Below are 22500 nucleotides of genomic sequence, written 5' to 3'. Positions count from 1 at the left end.
TAATGGAGGCCAGTTCCACACACATGGGTCAAGCCTAATCGTTGGACACAGAAACGTCTCCAATGGTGACCTCTAGTGGATAAAACTCAATTTAGTCCATGACTTGGCTTTCCAAATTATTTTTTCCCCTCTGTATATTTTTCTCTTATTTTCTCCCCAATTCTACTTGGTCAATCCCCCCTGCTGTCCCAGTCGTGGCTCCACTCCCTCTGCCGATCTGGGGAGAGCCGTAGACTAGCACAATGCTTCCTCCGATACATGTGCAGTAGCCCGCCTTCTTTTCAGATGACAGCGGGGAGTTTCACCGGCAGGACATAATACGTGGGGTGGATCCATAGAGGTGGATCACGCTATTCCTCCCAGTTCCCCCCCACCCCCGAACACGTGCCCCAACCGACCAGAAAAGAGGCGCTAGTGCCGCGATCAGGACTCCTCCTAACCATAGACCGGCTTCCCACCTGCAGACACGGCCAATCGTGTCTGTCGGAAAGGAACGTCTGACTCCGCCTCCGGGAATTGAACCCCGGTCTCCGCGGTCGTCGAGTGCTTTTACCTCTACTACACACTATCCTTGGCTTTACTAACTCGACGTCACTGAAACTCGCCCCACTCCTCACAGCCTGAACATTGTGCAGGATGGATGTTGGGTATCTGGGACATTGTATTCTACACAATACTGACAAAGTCAAATATCACAGAATTAGAAATAGCTTCAAAAATAACCCTAATGTGGAACAACAGGATGGCGTCTCCACAAAAAGTCCAACAAAATAAAGCGCACGCACGCACACACACACGCACACACACACACACACACACACGCACGCGCGCACACACACATGCACACACGCACACGCACGCACGCACACAGACAAAGACACACACACACGCGCGCGCGCACACACACACACACACACACACACACACACACACACACACACACACACACGCTTGAATGACGTCTTCACTGCATGGCCGCCCCTAAAAATGACAACAGTAATTCACAATCCCTAAAGTATTTGAATGGATAAGTCACCCACGCTAAGCCCCCAAAAAGTGTTGTCACTAGGGCCATGTGTTGAGAGCATCTGTGAGCGCTTAAGTGTCTGAGACCCAGGAGAGGTGCTGGGACAGAGTCACAGGCCACTTAGACCAGGCAGGAGGCAGAGGACAGCTCACAGACCCAGGAGAGGTGCCGGGACAGAGTCACAGGCCACTTAGACCAGGCAGGAGGCAGAGGACAGCTCACAGACCCAGGAGAGGTGCTGGGGCAGAGTCACAGGCCACTTAGACCAGGCAGGAGGCAGAGGACAGCTCACAGACCCAGGAGAGGTGCCGGGACAGAGTCACAGGCCACTTAGACCAGGCAGGAGGCAGAGGACACCTCACAGACCCAGGAGAGGTGCTGGGACAGAGTCACAGGCCACTTAGACCAGGCAGGAGGCAGAGGACAGCTCACAGACCCAGGAGAGGTGCCGGGGCAGAGTCACAGGCCACTTAGACCAGGCAGGAGGCAGAGGACAGCTCACAGACCCAGGAGAGGTGCCGGGACAGAGTCACAGGCCACTTAGACCAGGCAGGAGGCAGAGGACAGCTCACAGACCCAGGAGAGGTGCCGGGACAGAGTCACAGGCCACTTAGACCAGGCAGGAGGCAGAGGACAGCTCACAGACCCAGGAGAGGTGCCGGGACAGAGTCACAGGCCACTTAGACCAGGCAGGAGGCAGAGGACACCTCACAGACCCAGGAGAGGTGCCGGAGCAGAGTCACAGGCCACTTAGACCAGGCAGGAGGCAGAGGACAGCTCACAGACCCAGGAGAGGTGCCGGAGCAGACTCACAGGCCACTTAGACCAGGCAGGAGGCAGAGGGCACCTCACAGCTCACAGCCAGGCTTGTGACAGCTCACCTGTTTCTAGCAGGTTCATCACTTCAAACATACATTCACTTTAAAGCATATTAACCACGGGGCTGTAAGACAGGACTGAGGGAACTACAGGAACAGTGCAGCTCTGTGGCTGAACGGATGAACAAATATCCAAATTGTGGTTAGTGTTGTTTAATAAGTGTGCGTGTGCGTTTGTGTGTGTGTGCGTGTGTGTGTGTGTGTGTGTGTGTCTACCTGCCTTTTTCTACCCTCAGGTACTCAGTGGTTGGGTTCCTTGATAAGAACAAAGACACACTCTTCCAGGATTTCAAGAGACTACTGTACAACAGGTGATGCACGCACACACACACACACACACACTCACTCACACGCGCGCACACACACTCACACGCACACACACACACACGCACGCACGCACACGCACGCACGCACACACACACTCACACGCACGTGCGCACACACACACACACACACTCCATATGACATGTAATATATTACTTTTAGCAGTAACTCAGTAATATAACTTATTACCAATTTCAGTAATATTATACCAGTTACTTTTTCAAGTAACACATGTTACAAATTGAGTTAATTATTTTTTAATCAAAGCACATATTTAAATAAAGATACAATCATTTCCTAATCAAAGTGTGTGTTTTTATGCAAATAACCACTCTAGATGACAGTAAAAAAAGGAAAATTATAACATTTCGAATTTCGGGCGGTTTCAAGACCGCTACAATTATTTTTCTGGATGCTTCCGGTGCGGCGATGTCATTCTGCTACTGCAGTTATTTTGGTGAAAGTAATGCAAAAGTAGTGTAATAAGTAACGAGTTACTCTACACAGACAGTAATATTGTAAAGTAACTAGTAATGAAATAGTAATATGTAGTATATTACATTTTGAAAGTAGCTTGCCCAACACTGCTGATGACAGCCATCTAGAAAGAACAACACAGACCCGACAAGTACAACTAATCTCTCTGCTTCCTCTTCTTCTGCGCTCCTCTGCTGTTCCTCTCTCTCACTGGGTCTCATTCTCCAAATGTGCCTTCAACCTCTTCCTGTCTTATGTGCCTTCATCTATGATATTTCTTACTCAAATCAAGAGTCAAATATGGAACCGTGAGCCAAAGTCGGTCATTTCTGGTGATGTTATAGTTGTGAAAAAGAGGAAACCGCTCACTCCGACTCAGATGCAAAGATTTTACATGTATTTAACAGACAACATTTCGGCCTGGTGGCCTTTTGTCAAGTCACATGACTTGGATGACATGTGATTGGATCACATGATTGGTTTTTTTTCTCCGTCACCAGTAACTCACTGAGACTCCACGGTGTGCGTTTTCTTTACTTTGTCAAAATGTTGTAACATGCTGGCTAATGTCGAATACATATTATACACTGTAGATGAGTCAAATGCACCAAAAACTAATTTATATATATACCCACTATCCCACGCTTCACAGTCTACATTAATACATGAATGTTGCCAAGGCTGGAGTTATTAAAATAAATTAGCATAGCCCTTGCTGACCAAAATAATAAGCCTTTGAAATCTGAACAATGAGAGAAAATGTTTGATAAACAAAGTGAAAAGAATGTTTGCACTTTTCTGGTTTAGTAGCTGATGAGCTCTTTATCAGTTATGATGATATGATGTATCAAAAAGTAGCACCGCTGTTGCTGTTCTACCTGTTTGACTTGTTCCTGCTCCTCTCCTGTGTCCAGTTCTAACCCGGTGCTGAAGGGGATGTGGCCCGAGGGCAAACTGAGCATCACCGAGGTCACCAAACGCCCTCTGACTGCCGCAACCCTCTTCAAGAACTCCATGATCTCATTGGTGGAGAACCTGGCCTGCAAGGTGGGGTGGGGTGAGGGGGTGGCGCTGAAAAACCATTGAATTAACCAATTCATCTGCCAGTCGAATGGTGACATCCCGATTTCCAGATTTCTGTGGCTGTAGATTAATCCATGTGACGAGTCTGTAAAAATAGCACCTAATGAAGATTTCAATTAATGAATGACTCAATTTGACATAGATTCTTAGTTGTCACTCATACATGTACGCATACGTTGGGGGGCCTGATGGTTAAAGAGGCTGGCTTGTGTTATCATGTTATCATGAGTAGCACAATTGAATGCCTGGACAAGCTGGGAAAACCTGGCTGGGGTAATTGAATAGACAGGCAAAGTGGAACGTCACTTCCTGCTTCAGCACTGTACCAGAGATTTTCATCCGCCATTTATTTTCCCATAGACATTTCGTAAAATGCTTATACATTTTTTTCACTTCGTCGAACCAAACGGTTCAGCTAACGTTATAATCGGGAGAGACCATAGAACATTTCACTTGGACCAAAACTTAAAAAAACAACATAGAAAAAATATTTTCTTTAAACCCGCATTTTTTTTAACGTTTTGGTCCGAGTGAAATGTTATGCGATCTCTCCTGTTTCTAAATATATCTGTACCGTTTGGTTTGAACCAGTAAAACTATTTTATACGCATTTTACTAAATGTGTATGGGAAAATAAATGGCGGATGAAAATCTCTGGTACAGTGCTGAAGCAGGAAGTAGACGGTCACTTTGCCTCTCTATAACAGTCCCGTGTGAAATAACCATCCAGCACTGTGAAAGTGCCCTTCAGCACTGGAGCTGCTCAGTGGTCAACAGTGAAGACTCTGTTCATCCTGGGCAGCTCCATGCTGCGAATGAGTCACTCTCCCTCCCTCCTGCTCACACTCCCCCAGGTCTAGTCTCGCTGGCCAGCCTCCTCTCCCTTCCGTCCGAGGAGTCTGGTGCCGCAGGTCTTCATAGTGGGATTGCGATGGGCGGCGCTTAGCGGCAGTGCCCTTGGAAAATAGTTTCCAACAATCCAATTTGCCGTTTTCAGCGTGTAGCAACGAGCTAGCGTGTAGGTTTTTGCCGTTCGCTTGCTAGCTAGTTAGCGTTGTTGTTTTCACTGAAGCGGCAGGGCACTATTTACAGCGACACACAGGGAGGAGGGAGCGGAAGCCGCTCTGATTGACATGGTCAGAGCCAATGACAGAGTTTGTAATAAGCCGGGAGCGGACATCCGGCTGCCACCGAAACAGTCGCTCCAATGGGAGAGCAGAGTAGAGCAGGGGAGGGTTTATCCCAGTTATGGAGACCTGCGGCGCCAGACTCCTCGGACGGAAGGGAGAGGAGGCTGGCCAGCGAGACTACCCCAGGTGTGACTGTCAGGTTGACTTGCCAGGTGTGACTTGCCAGGTTGCATACAGATGACATGTGAATGCATATAGTTGTCATCTCACTGCTGTCCTGTTGCCTTGTGTAGGAACCCTACTATGTGCGCTGCGTCAAGCCCAATGACGTCAAGTCCCCGCTACTCTTCGAGCACGAGCGCTGCCGCCACCAGGTGGAGTACCTGGGCCTGCTGGAGAATGTCAGAGTGCGCCGCGCCGGCTTTGCCTACCGACAGACATACCCTCGCTTCCTACAGAGGTACGTACTATATAAGGATCTCCCCAAGGACCATGGTCACTTGAGCAACTAACTCCATTGTGACAATCATAACCAGCGCCGCTGCTGCTGCTGGCCATTTGGGTGGCCTAAGCGTACATCTTTTCATTGTGCCCCTACCAAGGAAAATTCACAAATGCAATATTGTGTGTATGTGTCTGTGTGAGTGTGAGTGTGAATGTGAATGTGTATGTGTGTGTGTGTGTGTGTGTGTGTGTGTGTGTGTGTGTGTGTGTGTGTGTGTGCCGGTCAGCAGGCTCTCTATGGTGCCTCTAAGCAGAGTTAATCTGTTGCACACAACTGTCACAAGAATGTCCTGTCTTAGCCCCAACGTGTAACCAAACTGGACAACCAAACAGCATGCGACTTGAAGAAAGTGCTTGCTAGAGCTGATAGATCCAGTCAGAGCAGGGTGGACCTGGGCAACTAGCGATGCACAGAGGAGGCTCCTCTGGGTCACATGTGTCACCCCGTCACAGAGGAGGCTCCTCTGGGTCACATGTGTCACCCTGTCACAGAGGAGGCTCCTCTCAGTCACATGTGTCACCCCGTCACAGAGGAGGCTCCTCTGAGTCACATGCGTCACCCCGTCACAGAGGAGGCTCCTCTGAGTCACATGCGTCACCCCGTCACAGAGGAGGCTCCTCTCAGTCACATGCGTCACCCCGTCACAGAGGAGGCTCCTCTGAGTCACATGTCACCCCGTCACAGAGGAGGCTCCTCTCAGTCACATGCGTCACCCCGTCACCGAGGAGGCTCCTCTCAGTCACATGTCACCCCGTCACAGAGGAGGCTCCTCTCAGTCACATGCGTCACCCCGTCACCGAGGAGGCTCCTCTGAGTCACATGCGTCACCCTGTCACAGAGGAGGCTCCTCTGAGTCACATGCGTCACCCCGTCACAGAGGAGGCTCCTCTGAGTCACATGCGTCACCCCGTCACAGAGGAGGCTCCTCTGAGTCACATGCGTCACCCCGTCACAGAGGAGGCTCCTCTGGGTCACATGTGTCACCCCGTCACAGAGGAGGCTCCTCTGAGTCACATGCGTCACCCCGTCACAGAGGAGGCTCCTCTGGGTCACATGTGTCACCCCGTCACAGAGGAGGCTCCTCTGAGTCACATGCGTCACCCCGTCACAGAGGAGGCTCCTCTGGGTCACATGCGTCACCCCGTGTTTCCCTGCTGAGGATGACTGGGAGCGATACGACAGCGCTGATGTCACTGCACCAAGTAACTCACATCAGATAAGACCCAGCAAGATTCCCTCGCCCACTCAATACACATTCTGCCTGTCGCATGAAAGAGGAGATGGTAGATTTTGACTGAGTCTATGTTTTACAGTTCTGGGAAGCATTTGGGGATATGAAAGCCTAACAGGAGGATTTGGATACAGTGTTTATGGGACTTTTGGCACAGAGTTCTCAGATCAAATGGCTAAACTGTCTCATCAGGATTTGATCCCAGAAAACAGGCTATGTAAGATAACGCTTGCCCTTGCACTTGGCATAAGTGTGCAGTGTGGAAATACACGTTGAGATGCTTGCACACACATTAAGACCTGTGCAAACACGCACGCAAAAACCTTATCCCCCAGCTGTGTGGTGTTCCCACTGCCCTCAGACACCATCAGGGTGGATGGAGGATGAGGTAAGGAGTGTTTAGCGTTACTGTTGACGGAGAATTCCAGTATTTTTCAACCTGGACCCGTACAAGCAGGGTAGTGCAGTAGGGCCATGTGGGAAAAGCGGCTGCCAACTGAAGCGAGCATGGTCAATACTGCACCAATTTCAAAGATTTCTGTTCACATTTTAGTTATACATGAAAAAAATAAAATAAAATAGGGTCCAGGTTACATAATTCTCCTTTAAGATATGCTAACAGGTTTTCCCCAGGCGTTGGAAAATCCTTGAAAGTTGGTGGATTCGAGAAAAAACATTTGACATGCTCTTAGAAGTTTCTGAAAATAAATGGACTGCCTTGAAAACACTTGTTATTTAGTTTATTATATTTTGTATTTTATTTGTTCAAACTAGAATCAACATCCTTATTTGACCACTCCCTGTCTTGGGCTAAAAACATATCTGTTAACAGGGTATACACTTTTATTTTTCATATATCTACTGTATATGCATCTGTAATATGTAGGCTATGTTTGTTTATATTATTGTAAAATGGTAGGAATTAATAACTACCGGTAATGCAATTCTGACTAACACACATGAAGAGACTGTTAGCATCACTAGCGAATTAGCTGCACCCAGCAAGTTGTGTGTATATCAATATAGACGGATCCTATTTTGGCCAATTACTTTCTCCCCTTGGTAAAACATGGCTTCTGTTCATCTCTACCAAAAATAGTTATTTCACCATTTATCCCCACCAAGGCACAAAACAACCGTCACTGAACTGTACCATCACACTGTAATCCTGATACAACCGCCTCGTCTTCTGCCCTCCAGATACAAGATGATCTCAGAGTTCACTTGGCCAAACCACGACCTGCCGTCGGACAAGGAGGCGGTGCGGAGGCTGCTGCAGGGCTGTGGCGTGGACCACGACGTGGCCTACGGCAAAACCAAGGTCTTCATCCGCACCCCGCGCACCCTCTTCAGCCTGGAGGAGCAGCGCGCCGACATGGTGCAGAGGATCGTCCTCTTCCTGCAGAAGGTGAGAGGAATAGTTTGGAAAAGATTCCAAATTCCAATCAGTGTAAGTGTGCGCTTAATGATCAGGCAAGTGGCTGATTCAGGAGGGAGGGAAATTGTCACAGCATACGTTGTGGATTACATCATCTGAGAAACTAGTACTGAACTAGTGTTTGAGATGTTCTTTGAGATGTTCCCCCTCCGGATCAAATAGCTATGTGGGCAGAACTAATCCATTTCAGATCATGCCTTTTCCTTTTTGCGTTGCAGATTATAAAGCTAGCCAGATTATAACGCTGGATTTCAGAACTAAACTTCCCATTCGTTTTTTCATAGGGAATTTGATTATCAGACATAACAAATGTAATGGTGCAAGGTAGACTTACTGTGAGGTATCAGATTTTAAACCTGCAATATCTCAGTAATGCCTTGACCAAATGTCTTCACATTTGGCTCAAACGTCCACTTGGACTCAAGGACGAACTGATTACATTTATGGTGGTCAAAGTTCAAGGTCACTGTGACCTCACGAACGCCATTTTCTACCTCGTTAACACGATATCTTAGGACCGACTTGACTGAATGTCTTCACATTTGGCTCAAACATCCACTTGGACTCAAGGATGAACTGATTAGATTTTGGTGGTCAAAGTTCAAGGTCACTGTGATGTCACGAACGACATATTCTAGCTCGTTAACTCGATATCCCAGGAACGCCTTGACTGAATTTCGTCACATTTGACTCAAACGTCCCCCTGGACTCAAGGATGAACTGATTTAGATTTTGGTGGTCAAAGTTCAAGGTCACTGTGGCCTCACGAACGGCATTTTCTAGCTCGTTAACGCGATATCTCAGGAACGCCTTGACTGAATTTCGTCACATTTGGCTCAAACGTCAAAGTCTGGACAGAGATGGACGTCGACTGCTCACTTGTTGGCGGACGCATATATCCGCGGTGCGGTCGTTCTAGTTTCTATCATGTTATTTCTTCCTACTGTAATCAATTACTCCCCCCCTCATTTTCTACGTGTCCTTTCCGATCCACCACAACACTGAATTTGATGAAATCAAGTGATTGTTATTCTTGGGTGATGCTGAAAGAGCCTTGGTCACGGAAAGCATTGTTGTCATACACAACTATTATCTGGTGACCTCATTATCTTGGTACAAGGTCCTGATCGTGTTCTGCAGAAGAACTCTCCAGACTGGGAAAAAGTCTCTTGTTATTCGAGCACTGAGGTATTTCTGGAGCTGATATAATGTTGTGTTATTAGCGTCGCTCTCTGTCTCTCAGTGAGAATGTTTCTCTCTGCCTTTCCGTCTCTCTCTGTCTCTCTCTCTGAGCACTCCCACCCACACAGCTCCTGTTAGATACGAGCGGAGGGCTCTTTATCTGCACTGCAGTTGTCTCAAAGGTTTGGGCAGAGGCACAAACATTCTTTGTCATTTTCTGGTTGTAAAAAATACTAGTGGACTGGGTACACACTTGTCTAGACAGCATTATTTTTTTTACACTGTCAGTAAACCAAATCTGTGTTGTTTTGTTTTGGTTAGCTGGTCTTGATGGTAGCCAGATCGACTTTATAATACTACCTTTGTCATGTCAACAACAGAAGAGTAACTGGTAGTTGGCTGTATCTGGATCTACAGCATGGCATTTTATGCACATTTTCTCTATTGGTTCAGCCCGAGGCCTAGCATGTTCAAATCAAGATTTTACTATTTAGCCCTTATTAGGTTGTCCAAAAAAATCCAGTTGATTGATTGGAAGATCAGAGTGAAATACCGTATCATTGTGTACGTCAGCATCTTTCTCTGCAGCAAATCTACGAGTGTCTGTCCACTCGCGTTATTACAGTCAGGGCACTGACTGGAATCAAATCAATAGTCCAATCAACTGCTTTTGAAATGAAGATCTACTTCCTGTTTTGGCTTACATGTGGATGTAAGTGCAAAATGATGAGCCTTTTCTAAATGAGGCCCTTTATCTACCAGGAAGTCACTTTTATATGAACCATTTCTATCATATTGACAGTTTGGTGAGCAGAATGTATTGTCACGTTATTGCGCTGCGATCAATATGAACTACTCTCCTTAGGCTGGAAATATTTTTGAAATTTCTGAAATGTATATTGGTAAAGCCATCATTTGCCTGATTTGGTGACAGCTTAGGCGAGAATGCTAGCGTTGAGGTGTGATGACGGATGAGACGCAGAGCAACACTGAGGGACTTTGATAGATGGGAAGATGGCTTTGTAAGTGTGGAGTAACAGCTCTGTCAAATTAGGGCAGGCTATGCAAATCTGCCTGATGCTTCGCAAATGCCCTCCGAGACTGACAGCCAGGGAGATCAGAAATGTAAGTCTGTCAGCTGTGTGCGTGTGTGTGTGTGGGTGTGTGGGTGGGTGTGTGTGTGTGTGTGTGTGTGTGTGCGTGCGTGCACCTGTGTGCGTGCGTGCACATGTGTGCGTGTGTGCACCTGTGTGCGTGTGAGAGTGCACGCTCTTCATACATCATCTCTGCACTTGAAGCGCTATATCTCACACACCTGGAAGCCACACGAGCTCCCAGGTGTATCCCATATTTTATAGAATAAAGATTGGCACTGATACATTTCCCCCCTCAAACTGTTCTTCCATTAAATTTATATGAGCAGATTCCTTCACACAGCCTTGCGTTCGCTCTCCTCTCCCTCGAGGAGTAGCTGCAGCTCTCAGACATGAAAGGGTTAGCCAGCCAGATTATCTTCTATCTGGGATTGATTGGTTGACCTTTGTATTGATCTACATGACCCTCTGTGGGCTGCCCCAGCAGCAGACAGGCCAGACTCGTGTTCCTTCCACTTGTCCCTTAGGAAAACCTATCTAACGCTTGTATCTCCCTGGAAAGGTTGGCTTTGATAACCAAGCAGAAAGCCCAGAGGGAATCGCAGCTTTTCCACCAAAACAAACATCTCAGCAGAACAGAGGAGCAAAGCGTATTAAATCTTGACCTCTGTCAATGTCAAGGCTCAGGAAGGCACACATGCAGTACATGGGAATGAGCATGCTTGGAAACGTGTACAGCAGGGGTCCCCAATTACTTTTCACCAACGGCCACATTTTGCTGAGGGCCGAGGGCAGGGGGCCGAACGAAAAATGTTGGGCATTTGAAGGCAGGTTTAGAGAAATAACTCATTTTAAATGAACAGTTGTGATGTCATTATTCAGTCTTAACCACCAATATTTGATCCTTTTCTCACTCACTCCTACAGTATGTCACCACCTGCTCTCCCTGCAGGGCTTGAAATTAACTTTTTTGACCACCTGCCAATATGGCTGCTATAGATTTCAAAGTTACCAGCCAATTAGAATTTCCACTAGCCAAAATGTTTTTCTTGAAATAAACGAGAATATGAGTGGGTTAATTTAAGCACAAGTGTCAGTAAGTGGCCGGGGATTCTCAAAGCCTGTGTTGAGGGTCACACAAGAACAAAAATGCACTCTTGAAGCTAAATAAAAGTTAAAGTTAATTATTACAATTTTTACTTCAATGTAGAACAGTAATTTCTTACACATGAGATTACTTTTAGCCTTTTAGTCATAAAGATTATTGAAACATATTCCATATTCCAGACTGAAATGCTATAACAGAAGTGGAGTATTGGCCAGAATGACATGAACATTTGGACACTTATTTAGCAGGTATCTTGCATGTTGCAAAAAAAAATGCAATTCCAGTGCGGGCCACACAGGGGGCACTTGGGGGCCGCATGCGGCTTAATTGAATAGCCCAGGGCTTAATTGAATAGCCCTGGTGTACAGAGACACACGAGAGACACACGCATACTCACATATTTAAATAAATAAATAAATGCAAATAAATACACACACACACCAACTAGAGTGGTGTGGCAATAGCATTGACTGCTGTATCTACAGTATCTCACACAAACATCCCAGACTGAGCCTGCTCTCATGTGCCAAGCAGTCCCCCTTATCAGCCCCTGGCACACCGCCGCGCCGTATGCCAGGCAGGAGCACCTTGCCAGGGTGCACACTGCACACGTTCCCGTCCCTCATGGCCGCTTTAGAATCGTATCGCTTTGCCACATCAAACAAGCAGAAGACAGCGCCTGTGCGTCTCCTGTGAGGCCTCCTCCTTCCATGTCTGGGAGAAGAGAACACAATGTTCTTCTCTAGCTCCACCCTCCTTTTACCCCCCCCTTAAATTAGCGTAACCTCTCTTCCTTTGAGGAGGGGGGAGTGGGTTGCAGAAGATGATTGGGGACTTGGGGAGGGGGGGGGTGGTCCCATTTCATTCTACCTTTCTCTCCATCCATCCTTCCTTGCTTTCTTCTCCTCGGCTCGATCACCTCATCTTAGTCGTTCCACTCCAGTTGGTTCTCTCGACACCGATGAGCCTCTGAGTCCACCACCACAGCCTCACGCTCGCAGCAGTCTGGCCTGATTACCGATGGTCACTGATGATGTCAGAACATCCTCATGTGTGTCGCTGATGATGACGACACGCAACTCGACACACAGTACAGAGCTTCAGCCACTCTTCAGTCATCGCAACGTTAAGAAGTGCCAACGTTTCCTTGATACGAAGGGAAAACGGTCAAAATAGCAACACAATCCAACATGAATACAGTTGCTATAAATTATACATCGAGCACCAACCCCCCCCCCACCCTCCTCCGGTGTTCAAATGAATATTTCATAAATGTAAGCCCAGCCATCCACATCACAGTGACAGTCAAGCGCTAGTCAGTGTCGCTGCTGTGACGAGCGGGGGGAAAGTCCCCTGTGTATTATGAGCTGCGCTCTTAATTGCTTCTCAAAGCTTAATACAGTCCCTATGTAACTGTAGGTTTATCAGGCGTGGAGAGTGCTATGCTACTCTCTTTTACATGGCAAGGCCTGAGGGAGGGGGGGGGGGGGGCTTAAAATGTAAAAGTGTTTATAAAGGATTTTGCGTTGGGGAAAGTCATCTCTTGGGGCAATAAAATGTACAGCAATAACTTAAATCTTGTTTTGGGAGAAGCTGGCTGACATGAAAAATGAGTCATCCCGCGCTCGCTCCGTTTGCCTCCCCCGTGAATCGCAGGCTACTTAGTGCTAGGCTAGTTCTGTGTAGCCCGCCTGTCTGCTTAACTTAACCCATTGATACCTGATGCAGCATTTGTGTGTGTATCCCTTTAAGACCGCGAACCGCGGTTCGCGGTCTTCGCGAACCGCGTTAACGCGGTTCGCGGTCTTAAAGGGATACGCACACAAATGAGGGATATACACGCAAATGCTGCATCAGGTATCAATGGGTTAACCAGAACTGATCTGAGCTCCTGCTTAGACCTCAGCAGATATCATGAGCCCTAAGCCTAGGATCTTTACTGAACCTGCTGCAACGGCTTTTGACTCACCGTACCATCCAAAGCTACAGGGTAATGGCCTCCACAACACTTCAGTGAGTCTGCACTGTAGCAGATCAGCTCAAAGGAGACTATTATTCAATTTAATTTATTTTTAGTGCTCTTCATGCGGAATTCCTTCAGTATTCACTCCGGGTGGACCCCAGGAAGAGTAGATGTTACCTCGATAACAACTAATGGGGATCCAAATAAATATTGTAAATGGTAAATGGACTGCATTTATATAGCGCTTTTATCCAAAGCGCTTTACAATGTGCCTACATTCACCCATTCACACACCGAGGGCGGCCAGCTGCCACGCAGGGTGCTGGCACAGCCATCGGGAGCAATCCGGGGTTCAGTGTCTTGCCCAAGGACACTTCGACATGCGGACTGGAGGAGCCGGGGATCGAACCACCGACCTTCTGATTAGTGGACGACCCGCTCTACCTCCTGAGCCACAGCCGCCCCTCTTATTGTCTTGTGTTATCCTTGATTCTGTTTCTTGACTTCAGTGCATTCATTTTCTACTGTTAGAAATGAAACCCAATTTGCAAACGATCCTAATTTCAGCACTTGTCATAGAGCCTATTTCAATACATTACATTTTTATACATTTCTATTTCAATACATCCAAATTTAATTAGCCATGTCATTAATTTTCAGCAACAAGAGGACAAAACGGTTATATTGGAGGCTATTGACAGAATTCATGCTCTTACACAGAAACGGCAGTGCTCTCTGTCTTTCTTTTGGTTTCAAACAATGCAGTAGCTGAAGAATATTTCACACAACATCTTCAGCAGGTACAAAAGAGCGTAACCGGGGGGCCTCTCTCCATGGCAACCAAGGTTTGGCTCAGAGCCAGATGCTCTGATTTACTTCGATTTGACCTTCACTCGCTATTCTCCAACTCCTCGCAGAATCACTCTCTCTCTGTTTTGATTCTGTTATGTTGTGCTTTCTGCCAGTAGGCAGCACAGCATAGTTCCTCATTGTGTTATTAGTTTATTCTTTTGAATAATGTACATGCTACTTTTTGCTTTAACCTTTAGTTTGCGCTGAAGTTTTCTTTCTTTTTCATTCTGGTGTGTCTGAATGTATCCACTATTCTGGCCCTACTGTATATACAGTATATATAGAGCCGTGGGGGGGTGGGGTCTATTTTCAAATTAAATTGCTGACCAATGGCAATATGCTCCCAATCTATTTTCCCTATCCCATCTAATTGATGGATGGGCCATCTGGAGCCATTCGATTTCCTCTTCAATACTGTCCCTTTTAATGAGACTGTATTGTTAAGATCACTTTGAACACATTTGTGTCACATCATTAAAGTCCATTACTCCTGAGCAAAGAAATGTAAATAACATCATGCTGGGGAGTCATGGGTGGAGGAAGAGGAAGTCAGGGTGACCGTGTTGTAGTGTTAGAGCCTGACCGATATGTCCGTCCACGATATTATCGGCCGATATCGGCCGATAACCGATATATCGGTATCGGCCGATACTGTATGTTGGCTGATATTGCCGATATTTTTTTATTTTGTATTTTTTAAGTTGTAGACAGCATGTTGTGTATATTTGATCTTTTTTCTTAACTCAAGTTATATTTTATATTTCTTCTATTCGTGTTTTTCTATTTCTAGTCATTTATAATTTTAAAATAACGTTGATTGATAAGCTGTAAAATATCCTGCCTATACATTACATATCTCAAGTCATATCCTTGTCAAGTGTTTGATATTTGAGGGATCATTGCCAAAAAAAAATTATAATATAATGTGTATATATAAAATATAAGAATATCGGCCGATATATCATATCGGATTTTTTTTTACTCCTAATCCAGTATCGGTCAGGCTCTAGTTAGTAGTGGTGGTAGTGATAGTGGTGTGCTGCTCACCCGAGCGCTACATAGATTTATGCTAATGACCGCTGGCCTGTGCCTTGACCTCCTGTCCCCTGTGAGAGGCTGTGGCCAGAGCACGCGCTGCCCCTGGCCCCCCTCGGTGCCCCTGGCCCCCCTCGGTGCCCCTGGCCCCCCTCACTCAATTGTGTCATTGTGTCACACACTCTGCTTGATTCAGTGTGTCGAGCATGTCTCTGTTCAGCCCGACGTCCTCGGAGGACATGGAAACGCAGCCATTCAGCATCGGATCGCAGTCAAGCGTGTCACTTGTGCAGACCGGCCTATCTGTCTTTCCATATCGCAATTTCTGCCCATGCATTTTTCTTTCCCCCGGGTGACAAGGTGAAGGTTTTCTTTGAGCGTTTGGGTGTCGACCTTTAAAATGCTCAACTATGCCGCCATTCATTGGCTCAGGCTGTGCTATCTTAACACATTCAGTGCCAAGGACGTCTGTGCACGTCCTAAAAAAAAGTAACGTTCAGTGCCAAGGACGTCTGTGGACGTCCTAAAATCATAATTCATATTATTCCATAATTCTGCTGTTTAAGGTCGTACCCAGCCAGTGAGCATGAATCCCTTCAAGGGATCACACGGCGCCACCTTAAACATCGTCACAGGAGCTGCTCCACCCACCTCAGATCCTTTACTTTGTACAGGAGACAGCGGAGAAAGCCGTGGAAACCGATGCATGCTTTCTGCCAGAGCCGTATATATTGCTCCGTCTACAGCGAGAGTGGGCTCGGCTGCATCCGCGCTCACAACTGAGCTCTTATGCTTCTATCTATCTCCACACGATTTCCTAGAAAGCCATCCGAAGCCGAACGGGCCAAGCCTTTTCGTTCAGTCGCGTTTGCCAGCGCGCATCATTTCCTTGATGCCCATCAAGGAAATGATGCGCGCAGCAAAGCTGGGATCTGTCCGGGGCAAAAACGGAGTCGAGAAAGCAAACTCTGTGCGTGTGGGAGGAGCCCGCAGCTCAGAGGTGGAGAGGGGGGGGGGGGGGGGAGAGAGGGGTGTGTGGCTGCACAGAAACCACACCACACGCCACCACATCAGAAAACACCAGCCAGAGTCAGTGAATGTGCTCGAAATTAGAGTGCAAAAGGTATTCATAAAAGGGGCTATATCTTGGAAAGAAAAAAAAAACGACAGAAAACCCTTGAAAGTGCACTTTTTTGAGAGGCTGTAATTTCATAATGGAACTGTCTAGAAACAAAATTTCTTCTTTGGAAGAAGCAGGAGTGTTCAATCTTTCATTAAAGTCCAGCCCCGTTAATATAGCCATAATAGAAAAAATTCTATAGCTGTTTTCAACTGAATGGAAGTGAATCTGGCACAGGCTCCAGACAATTTTACTGAAGCGCTGTGGCACTGAATGTGTTAACGATGACATGAATGGCTTCTTATAGAGAGGCAAAGTGAACGTCACTTCCTGCTTCAGCACTGTACCAGAGATTTTCTTCCGCAATTTATTTTCCCATAGACATTTCGTAAAATGCTTATAAAAAGAGTTTTACTTGGTCAAACCAAACGGTTCAGCTATATTTAGAATCGGGAGAGACCATAGGACATTTCACTCAGACTAAAACTTAAAAAAACAGCATTGCATTTTTTTTCTTTAACCCCGCATTTTTTTTTACATGTGAGTGAAATGTTACGCGGCCTCTCCTGTTTCTAAATGTATCTGAAGCGTTTGGTTTGAACAAGTAAAACTATTTTTATAAGCATTTTACAAAATGTCTATGGGGGAAAAAATGGTGGATGGAAAATCTCTGGTACAGTGCTGAAGCAGTAAGTTCCACTTTGGCTCACCATTCAGTAATGAAGTCATAATGAGCCCTGTCTGTGGCTTGCTTCTGCACAACTCCCAACTCCATCCATTAACCATTGTCCAGACATGTGTGTTTTTGTGGAGTTTTTTTTTTTACCCAGCATGCCTTTCAAACCAGCCGGCCCACCCCCAGCAATCTGTCCCACTTTGTTGAAACGAAAGATCCCCCAATCTGGCTTTGATGAGCTCGTAAATCGTGAGGCTGAGAACAGCCTCCATGATGGCAGAGTCTCTAAAAGGATCATCAGATGCCTTTATTGGCCAGGAGAGCGAGGGGCCGGCCGCACCGACGGGACGCTTGTTATTGGCCTGATTTATCCACCTTCCCCTGAGTGTCGTCCTCCTCAGCTCGCCGCCATCATCCTCATCGCAGGCTGTCTGCCTCTCTGTTTAAGCTGTGGAACATGTGTTTGTTTTGCACTGTGTGTGTGTGTGTGTGTGTGTGTGGGGGGGGGGGGGGGGATGGGGGGTTCATCCACCCATGTCCCCATCATAATTCCAACCTTTCCCCACCTTCCACCTGTCACACACCTTAATGAGGCTCCAAAGACCATGGAGTCAGGTGACTGTCTGCACGTCTGCAGGTTCATTGTTGCTTCATGCTCTCCTTCCTCTTGCGTTCCACTCCAGCCCAGTCATTTAAATGCTAATTCATGATTTGTGGCGTAGATAAACAAAGCTGTTGATTTGACGATGGCTGTTGCCGTGAGCTGTCAACAGCTGTGAAAATCTCCTTTTTCACTGTATATCTTATGTGATCACATCCATACATACATAGTATGTAAATAAAAATAACATTTTATAATGACAAAGCCGTACAGTGGGAACTAAGTTATGAATCATGTCAAATAGAGGCACGGATATGAAATGAGCCTAAACGTGAACAGCAGTTTTACTTTAATTACCACAGAGGTTCTCAAATGTTTTTCAGCCAAGGACCCCCTTACAAGATAGAAAATATACCGGGGGGACCACCTCATTCTTGTTTGTGATTTTGGGCTAAGCTTAATTGTTTCCACGGTAACGTGCTTGACTTTTAAATTGATAGGTTTGTCAGATTAGAATGTAATCCATGAACCATTTTAGACAGCATAACATATTTTAGAAGTGTTTATTTTTTATTTTCCGGAAAACTTTTCGCGGACTCCCATTTTGAGAACCACTGAATTACCATACATCTCCACTCAAAATATTGATACCAGATGAAAATGATGAAGACAACTGGATATCGCTGTATAATTATAATTACATTTAAATTTACAGTCTGAAATCACAGCATGATTGCACGCACATTCACTAGTCATCCCAACAGCTCCATTTTGAACGTTTGTCACAGTAGTCTCTGACCCAATGGCTGCTTTTAAAACTCCACTTCCCATAACACTCATTTGGATGAAGGCAGCACTTAAACCTATTTACCAGAGGCAGCTAAGACCACTACAGCGCAATGAGGGGAGTCAGTGATTGGTCGCATTCATTGCCCCCCATCGGCATCGCCCTAACAACACCGCGTGGGTCGATTAGATCCATGAATATGTATTTGCTCCTCTCTCCTCATTCTCAGTCATTCATTACGGACGAGCCACACCGTGCCACACAGGAGCCACACCGTGCTGCATGGAGGAAACGGAGGAGAGAGGGAGGTCGTCAATCGCTGTTTTCCCAAAGCGCAGGGCCAAGTGAAGCTAACACAGGATGGAAGCGCTGTTGTTGTCCTTGAATAGCTAATGACAGTTTTGTTGGCAAAAGCATTTAAAATAAATCACAGATATATCACCTTTTGAAGTAAATAATATGTCTGCTCTTTCTGACCTGTTCTCATTTTTTGTCTCTGGACCATTATGAGGGTCCCCCCCCCCCGTATTGGTTCCCCAAAACCCTCTGAAGAACTTTACCAGAGTACAAACCGGGCTAGTGGAGTACACAATACAGGGCCTGTCAGTTGAGATCAGACAGATGTCTCACTTTATGTCCGAATAGTATGGCTGGTCTAAGATGACTGGATAATACTACATGATTATTGAAACTGAATGGTTTACGAGGTCCAAATGAAGCATTGGTATTGCGAGCTATAATGTGCTCCAGGCCTATGGTCCAGGCTGACTTGGTGATGAGGTGGCTTGCTGGCTGACTGGCAGTTCCTCATCGATCTTCATTTGACTCAGCCTCTCTGGAGAAGAAGGCCACCGCTGGGTCAGTGCTGCTGTAACGCTGTGGCCGAGGCCATGCTTTGACCTGCATCCTTTCATTAGTGTGACTCCAGACAGTGGAGGTGTCTCCACACGACACGGAGCGTGGAGTGATAGACATGTCAAAAGTGCAAAAAAAATACATTATTTGCAGCTGATATTAGCTTATCGTGAAATGGATGAATGTGCGGCTCCCGTGTTCAGATTTTGCATGTCTCGTCCTCTGTTCTGCCAGTTATAGAGAGGCAAAGTGAACGTCACCTCCTGCTTCAGCACTGTACCAGAGATTTTCATCCGCCATTTATTTTCCCATAGACATTTCGAAGTATATAGAGTGGAGCACACCCAAAAAGTTTGAAGAGGTGCAGACTAATGAAAATTCAAAGTAACATAAAGAAAAGAAGTCGCCATAGACATTTCGTAAAATGCTTATAAAAACGGTTCAGCTTACGCTATAATCGGGAGAGACCATAGAACATTTCCCTCGGACCAAAACTTTTAAAAAAAAACATCAAAAAAACATTTTCTCTAAATACGTAATTTTTTATGTTTTGGTCCGAGTGCAATGTTATGTGGTCTCTCCTGTTTCTATTATCTGAACCGTTTGGTTTGAACAAGTAAAACTATTTTTATAAGCATTTTACGAAATATCTATGGGGAAAAGAAATGGCGGCTGAAAATCTCTGGTACAGTGCTGAAGCAGGAAGTGACGTTCACTTTGCCTCTCTATTACAGCAGCGTCTCTTCAGGTGAACCGCCTCCTCCCACAGCCACGCCCACCACCACACTTTGAAAGATGAAATATTCATCATCCTCATGATTACTGTGCATTACAGTTTAAGCTCTGCAGGAATAAACCGGTAATTGTCTTCAATTTGTGACGATCATGTGAAATGCACTCCTTACTCATTTTCTAATAGCGTTCATTATTTGATTTACAATTATTACGTTAAATATACTTGTGTGTGTGTGTGTGTGTGTGTGTGTGTGTGTGTGTGTGAGTGAGTAAAGTGCAAGGGGAGCATATGGTGGTGATTTTAGCGAGGGCCGACCAGGACTTACGGCTCCCAAGGGTCCCACTAACATCTATTATTCAGTTTTAGAGGGTCTGATAGCCACTCAACTTATTTCTGGTTACAGGCAGGTTTGGGGGTCCTTATTTTTGTCTACATGCTTGCTGTTCAAACATTACAAGCACTGAGATGTGTGATGTTAAGTCCCTCTTCATTTGAGTTCTCTGAAAAATCTGCAATATTAATGTCTAATAAAAAGCCATGATTATACATCATTTTCAGTGGAAATGAGAAAATGTGTTATAAGACACAAACTGTAATTCAAGTAGCACTTATATTGGCTTCTACAGCAATATTCCACTCTATTTTTTAGAGTGTAATGGACAAGTACTGAATTTAATAGTGTTGTGGTTATTGTTTTTGTTATATGACTTTCACTCCTCGCAAAATTTGAATTTGCAGTTCTCTTGAAAATAGATAGTTTGAGATTACCTCAAGCCTGGCCAAGATAAATAAAGGCCTCAATGCTTTTTACCAGCAGTACCTAAGCCTAAAAATACTGCATCCAGGTGAGTGGTGGTGTATGTTCTACTAAATAACTAAACTCTGGTAATAGTTCTATCTAGAGGTCCATCTACTACATTTTTTCTGCATCAGTACTGCAAAAAAAAACGCAGTTCCCCTAGTTTTTTTAATGTCCATTTTGCTGTATTTTCCCGTGTGTCGTCTTGTATCTCCAGGTGTGGAGAGGCACCATAGCCCGGATGCGATACCGGCGGATGCGAGCGGCCCTCGTCATCCTGCGGGCCTACCGACGCTACAAGGTCAAGTCCTACATCCGCGAGGTCAACCGGCGCTTCAAAAACGTGGGCTCCATGAAGGACTACGGCAGGCACGTCAAGTGGCCCACGCCCCCCAAAGTCCTGCGCAAATTTGAAGAGGCACTTCGGAACATCTACAACAGGTAGCCCGACAGACGGGAATATCATTTGGCTGTCAAATGTGACGCCTGTACTGTATCTGCTCCCATTTCAACATTCAAACAACGGTCTTCAGATAAACACAATAAGTCATCGACAGTCCTGGTAGTGAGCAGGATTGGGAGTCAATTCATTTAGAGTTCAAACCAGTTCAAATAAGAGAAACTGCTGTTAAATATTTAATGGCACGTGTCCATTCTCAGTTATTCCATTCAACAGAAGATGAACTTTTTTTTTTTTTAGATTTATTTATTTTATTTTATTTTTATTTATCTTTTATTTGGGGGGGGGGATTTGAAAGAAAATCCATTTTCTCCATTGGTCGCATTGAGAGTGAATGTGACCCGGGCGGGCGGCCGGGCCCTGGCAGAGTGAGAGCAGGAGAGAGTCCGTGGCCCAGGGTGTTATTTGACATCCAGCTGAGCTCGTTTGAAGGCCCTTACACATGTTTCCTTCAGCCTTGGGTCCACACTGGCTATTGATTTTACTCCCTCCATCAAAAACCCATCGCCTCCTTTCATCCCCACTTTTTCTTTTCTTTTTTCTTCTTTTTTGGGGGGGAAAAATTTGACAGTTTGATACTTTGGAAAAATCTCCTTCCTAGAAAACAATGTTACAGTAGTCAGGATCAGTGACTCAAAGTACAATAGCTGTGCTGTACAGTCCTGCTCTATTGCCCAACCGACACATAAGATGCAACTATATCAAGACCTTGTGCAATATCCTTGATGATGAAAGTCAGTTTCCCTTTGTCCGTGTGTGTGTGTGTGTGTGTGTGTCTGTGTGTACGTGTGTGTACGTGTGTGTGTGTGTGTGTGTGTGTGTGTGTGTGTGTGTGTGTGTGTGTGTGTCCGTGTGTCCGTGTGTGTGTGTGCACTTCAAGGTGGTGGGCATGGACACTAATCAAAGGGCTATCTCCAGAAGAGACCCTGCAGGTGCGGGCCAAGGTAGCCAGCCTGGAGGCCTTGAAGGGCCAGAGGGCCGACCTGGGCCTGCAGAGGCCCTGGGAGGGAAACTACCTGGTGAGTATACCTGGGGTGGTGGTGATGGTGGAGAGGCGTCCCAATTCTTAATCCTTTTCTCCTGCTGTGCTCCTGATTGGTCATTTCTCCCTTTAATTCTCCCGATGTCAGTCAAGTGGC

The 22500-nt window shown here is 46.0% G+C and overlaps 1 protein-coding gene across 2 annotated transcripts in view; it reads left to right on the top strand.

Annotated features, from left to right (window-relative positions):
• myo1d (myosin 1D) overlaps positions 1–22500 on the top strand; it is a gene marked incomplete at its 5' end in the record, with an annotated part of 171901 nt that overhangs the window by 96989 nt on the left and 52412 nt on the right. The window contains 6 exons of one of the 2 annotated variants that reach the window (XM_083635102.1): positions 2142–2216; positions 3621–3753; positions 5213–5379; positions 7856–8063; positions 21119–21342; positions 22242–22380. In XM_083635102.1, the coding sequence (XP_083491228.1) occupies positions 2142–2216; positions 3621–3753; positions 5213–5379; positions 7856–8063; positions 21119–21342; positions 22242–22380 (946 nt within the window). Of the gene's footprint in view, positions 1–2141; positions 2217–3620; positions 3754–5212; positions 5380–7855; positions 8064–21118; positions 21343–22241; positions 22396–22500 lie in introns of both variants that reach the window. The other variant, XM_083635103.1, reaches the window with a different exon arrangement.

This window comes from Poromitra crassiceps (assembly GCF_964638095.1).
Source record: "Poromitra crassiceps genome assembly, chromosome: 4".
NCBI classification, from domain to species: Eukaryota; Metazoa; Chordata; class Actinopteri; order Beryciformes; family Melamphaidae; genus Poromitra; species Poromitra crassiceps.
This window is presented reverse-complemented; position numbering and strand designations above follow the sequence as displayed.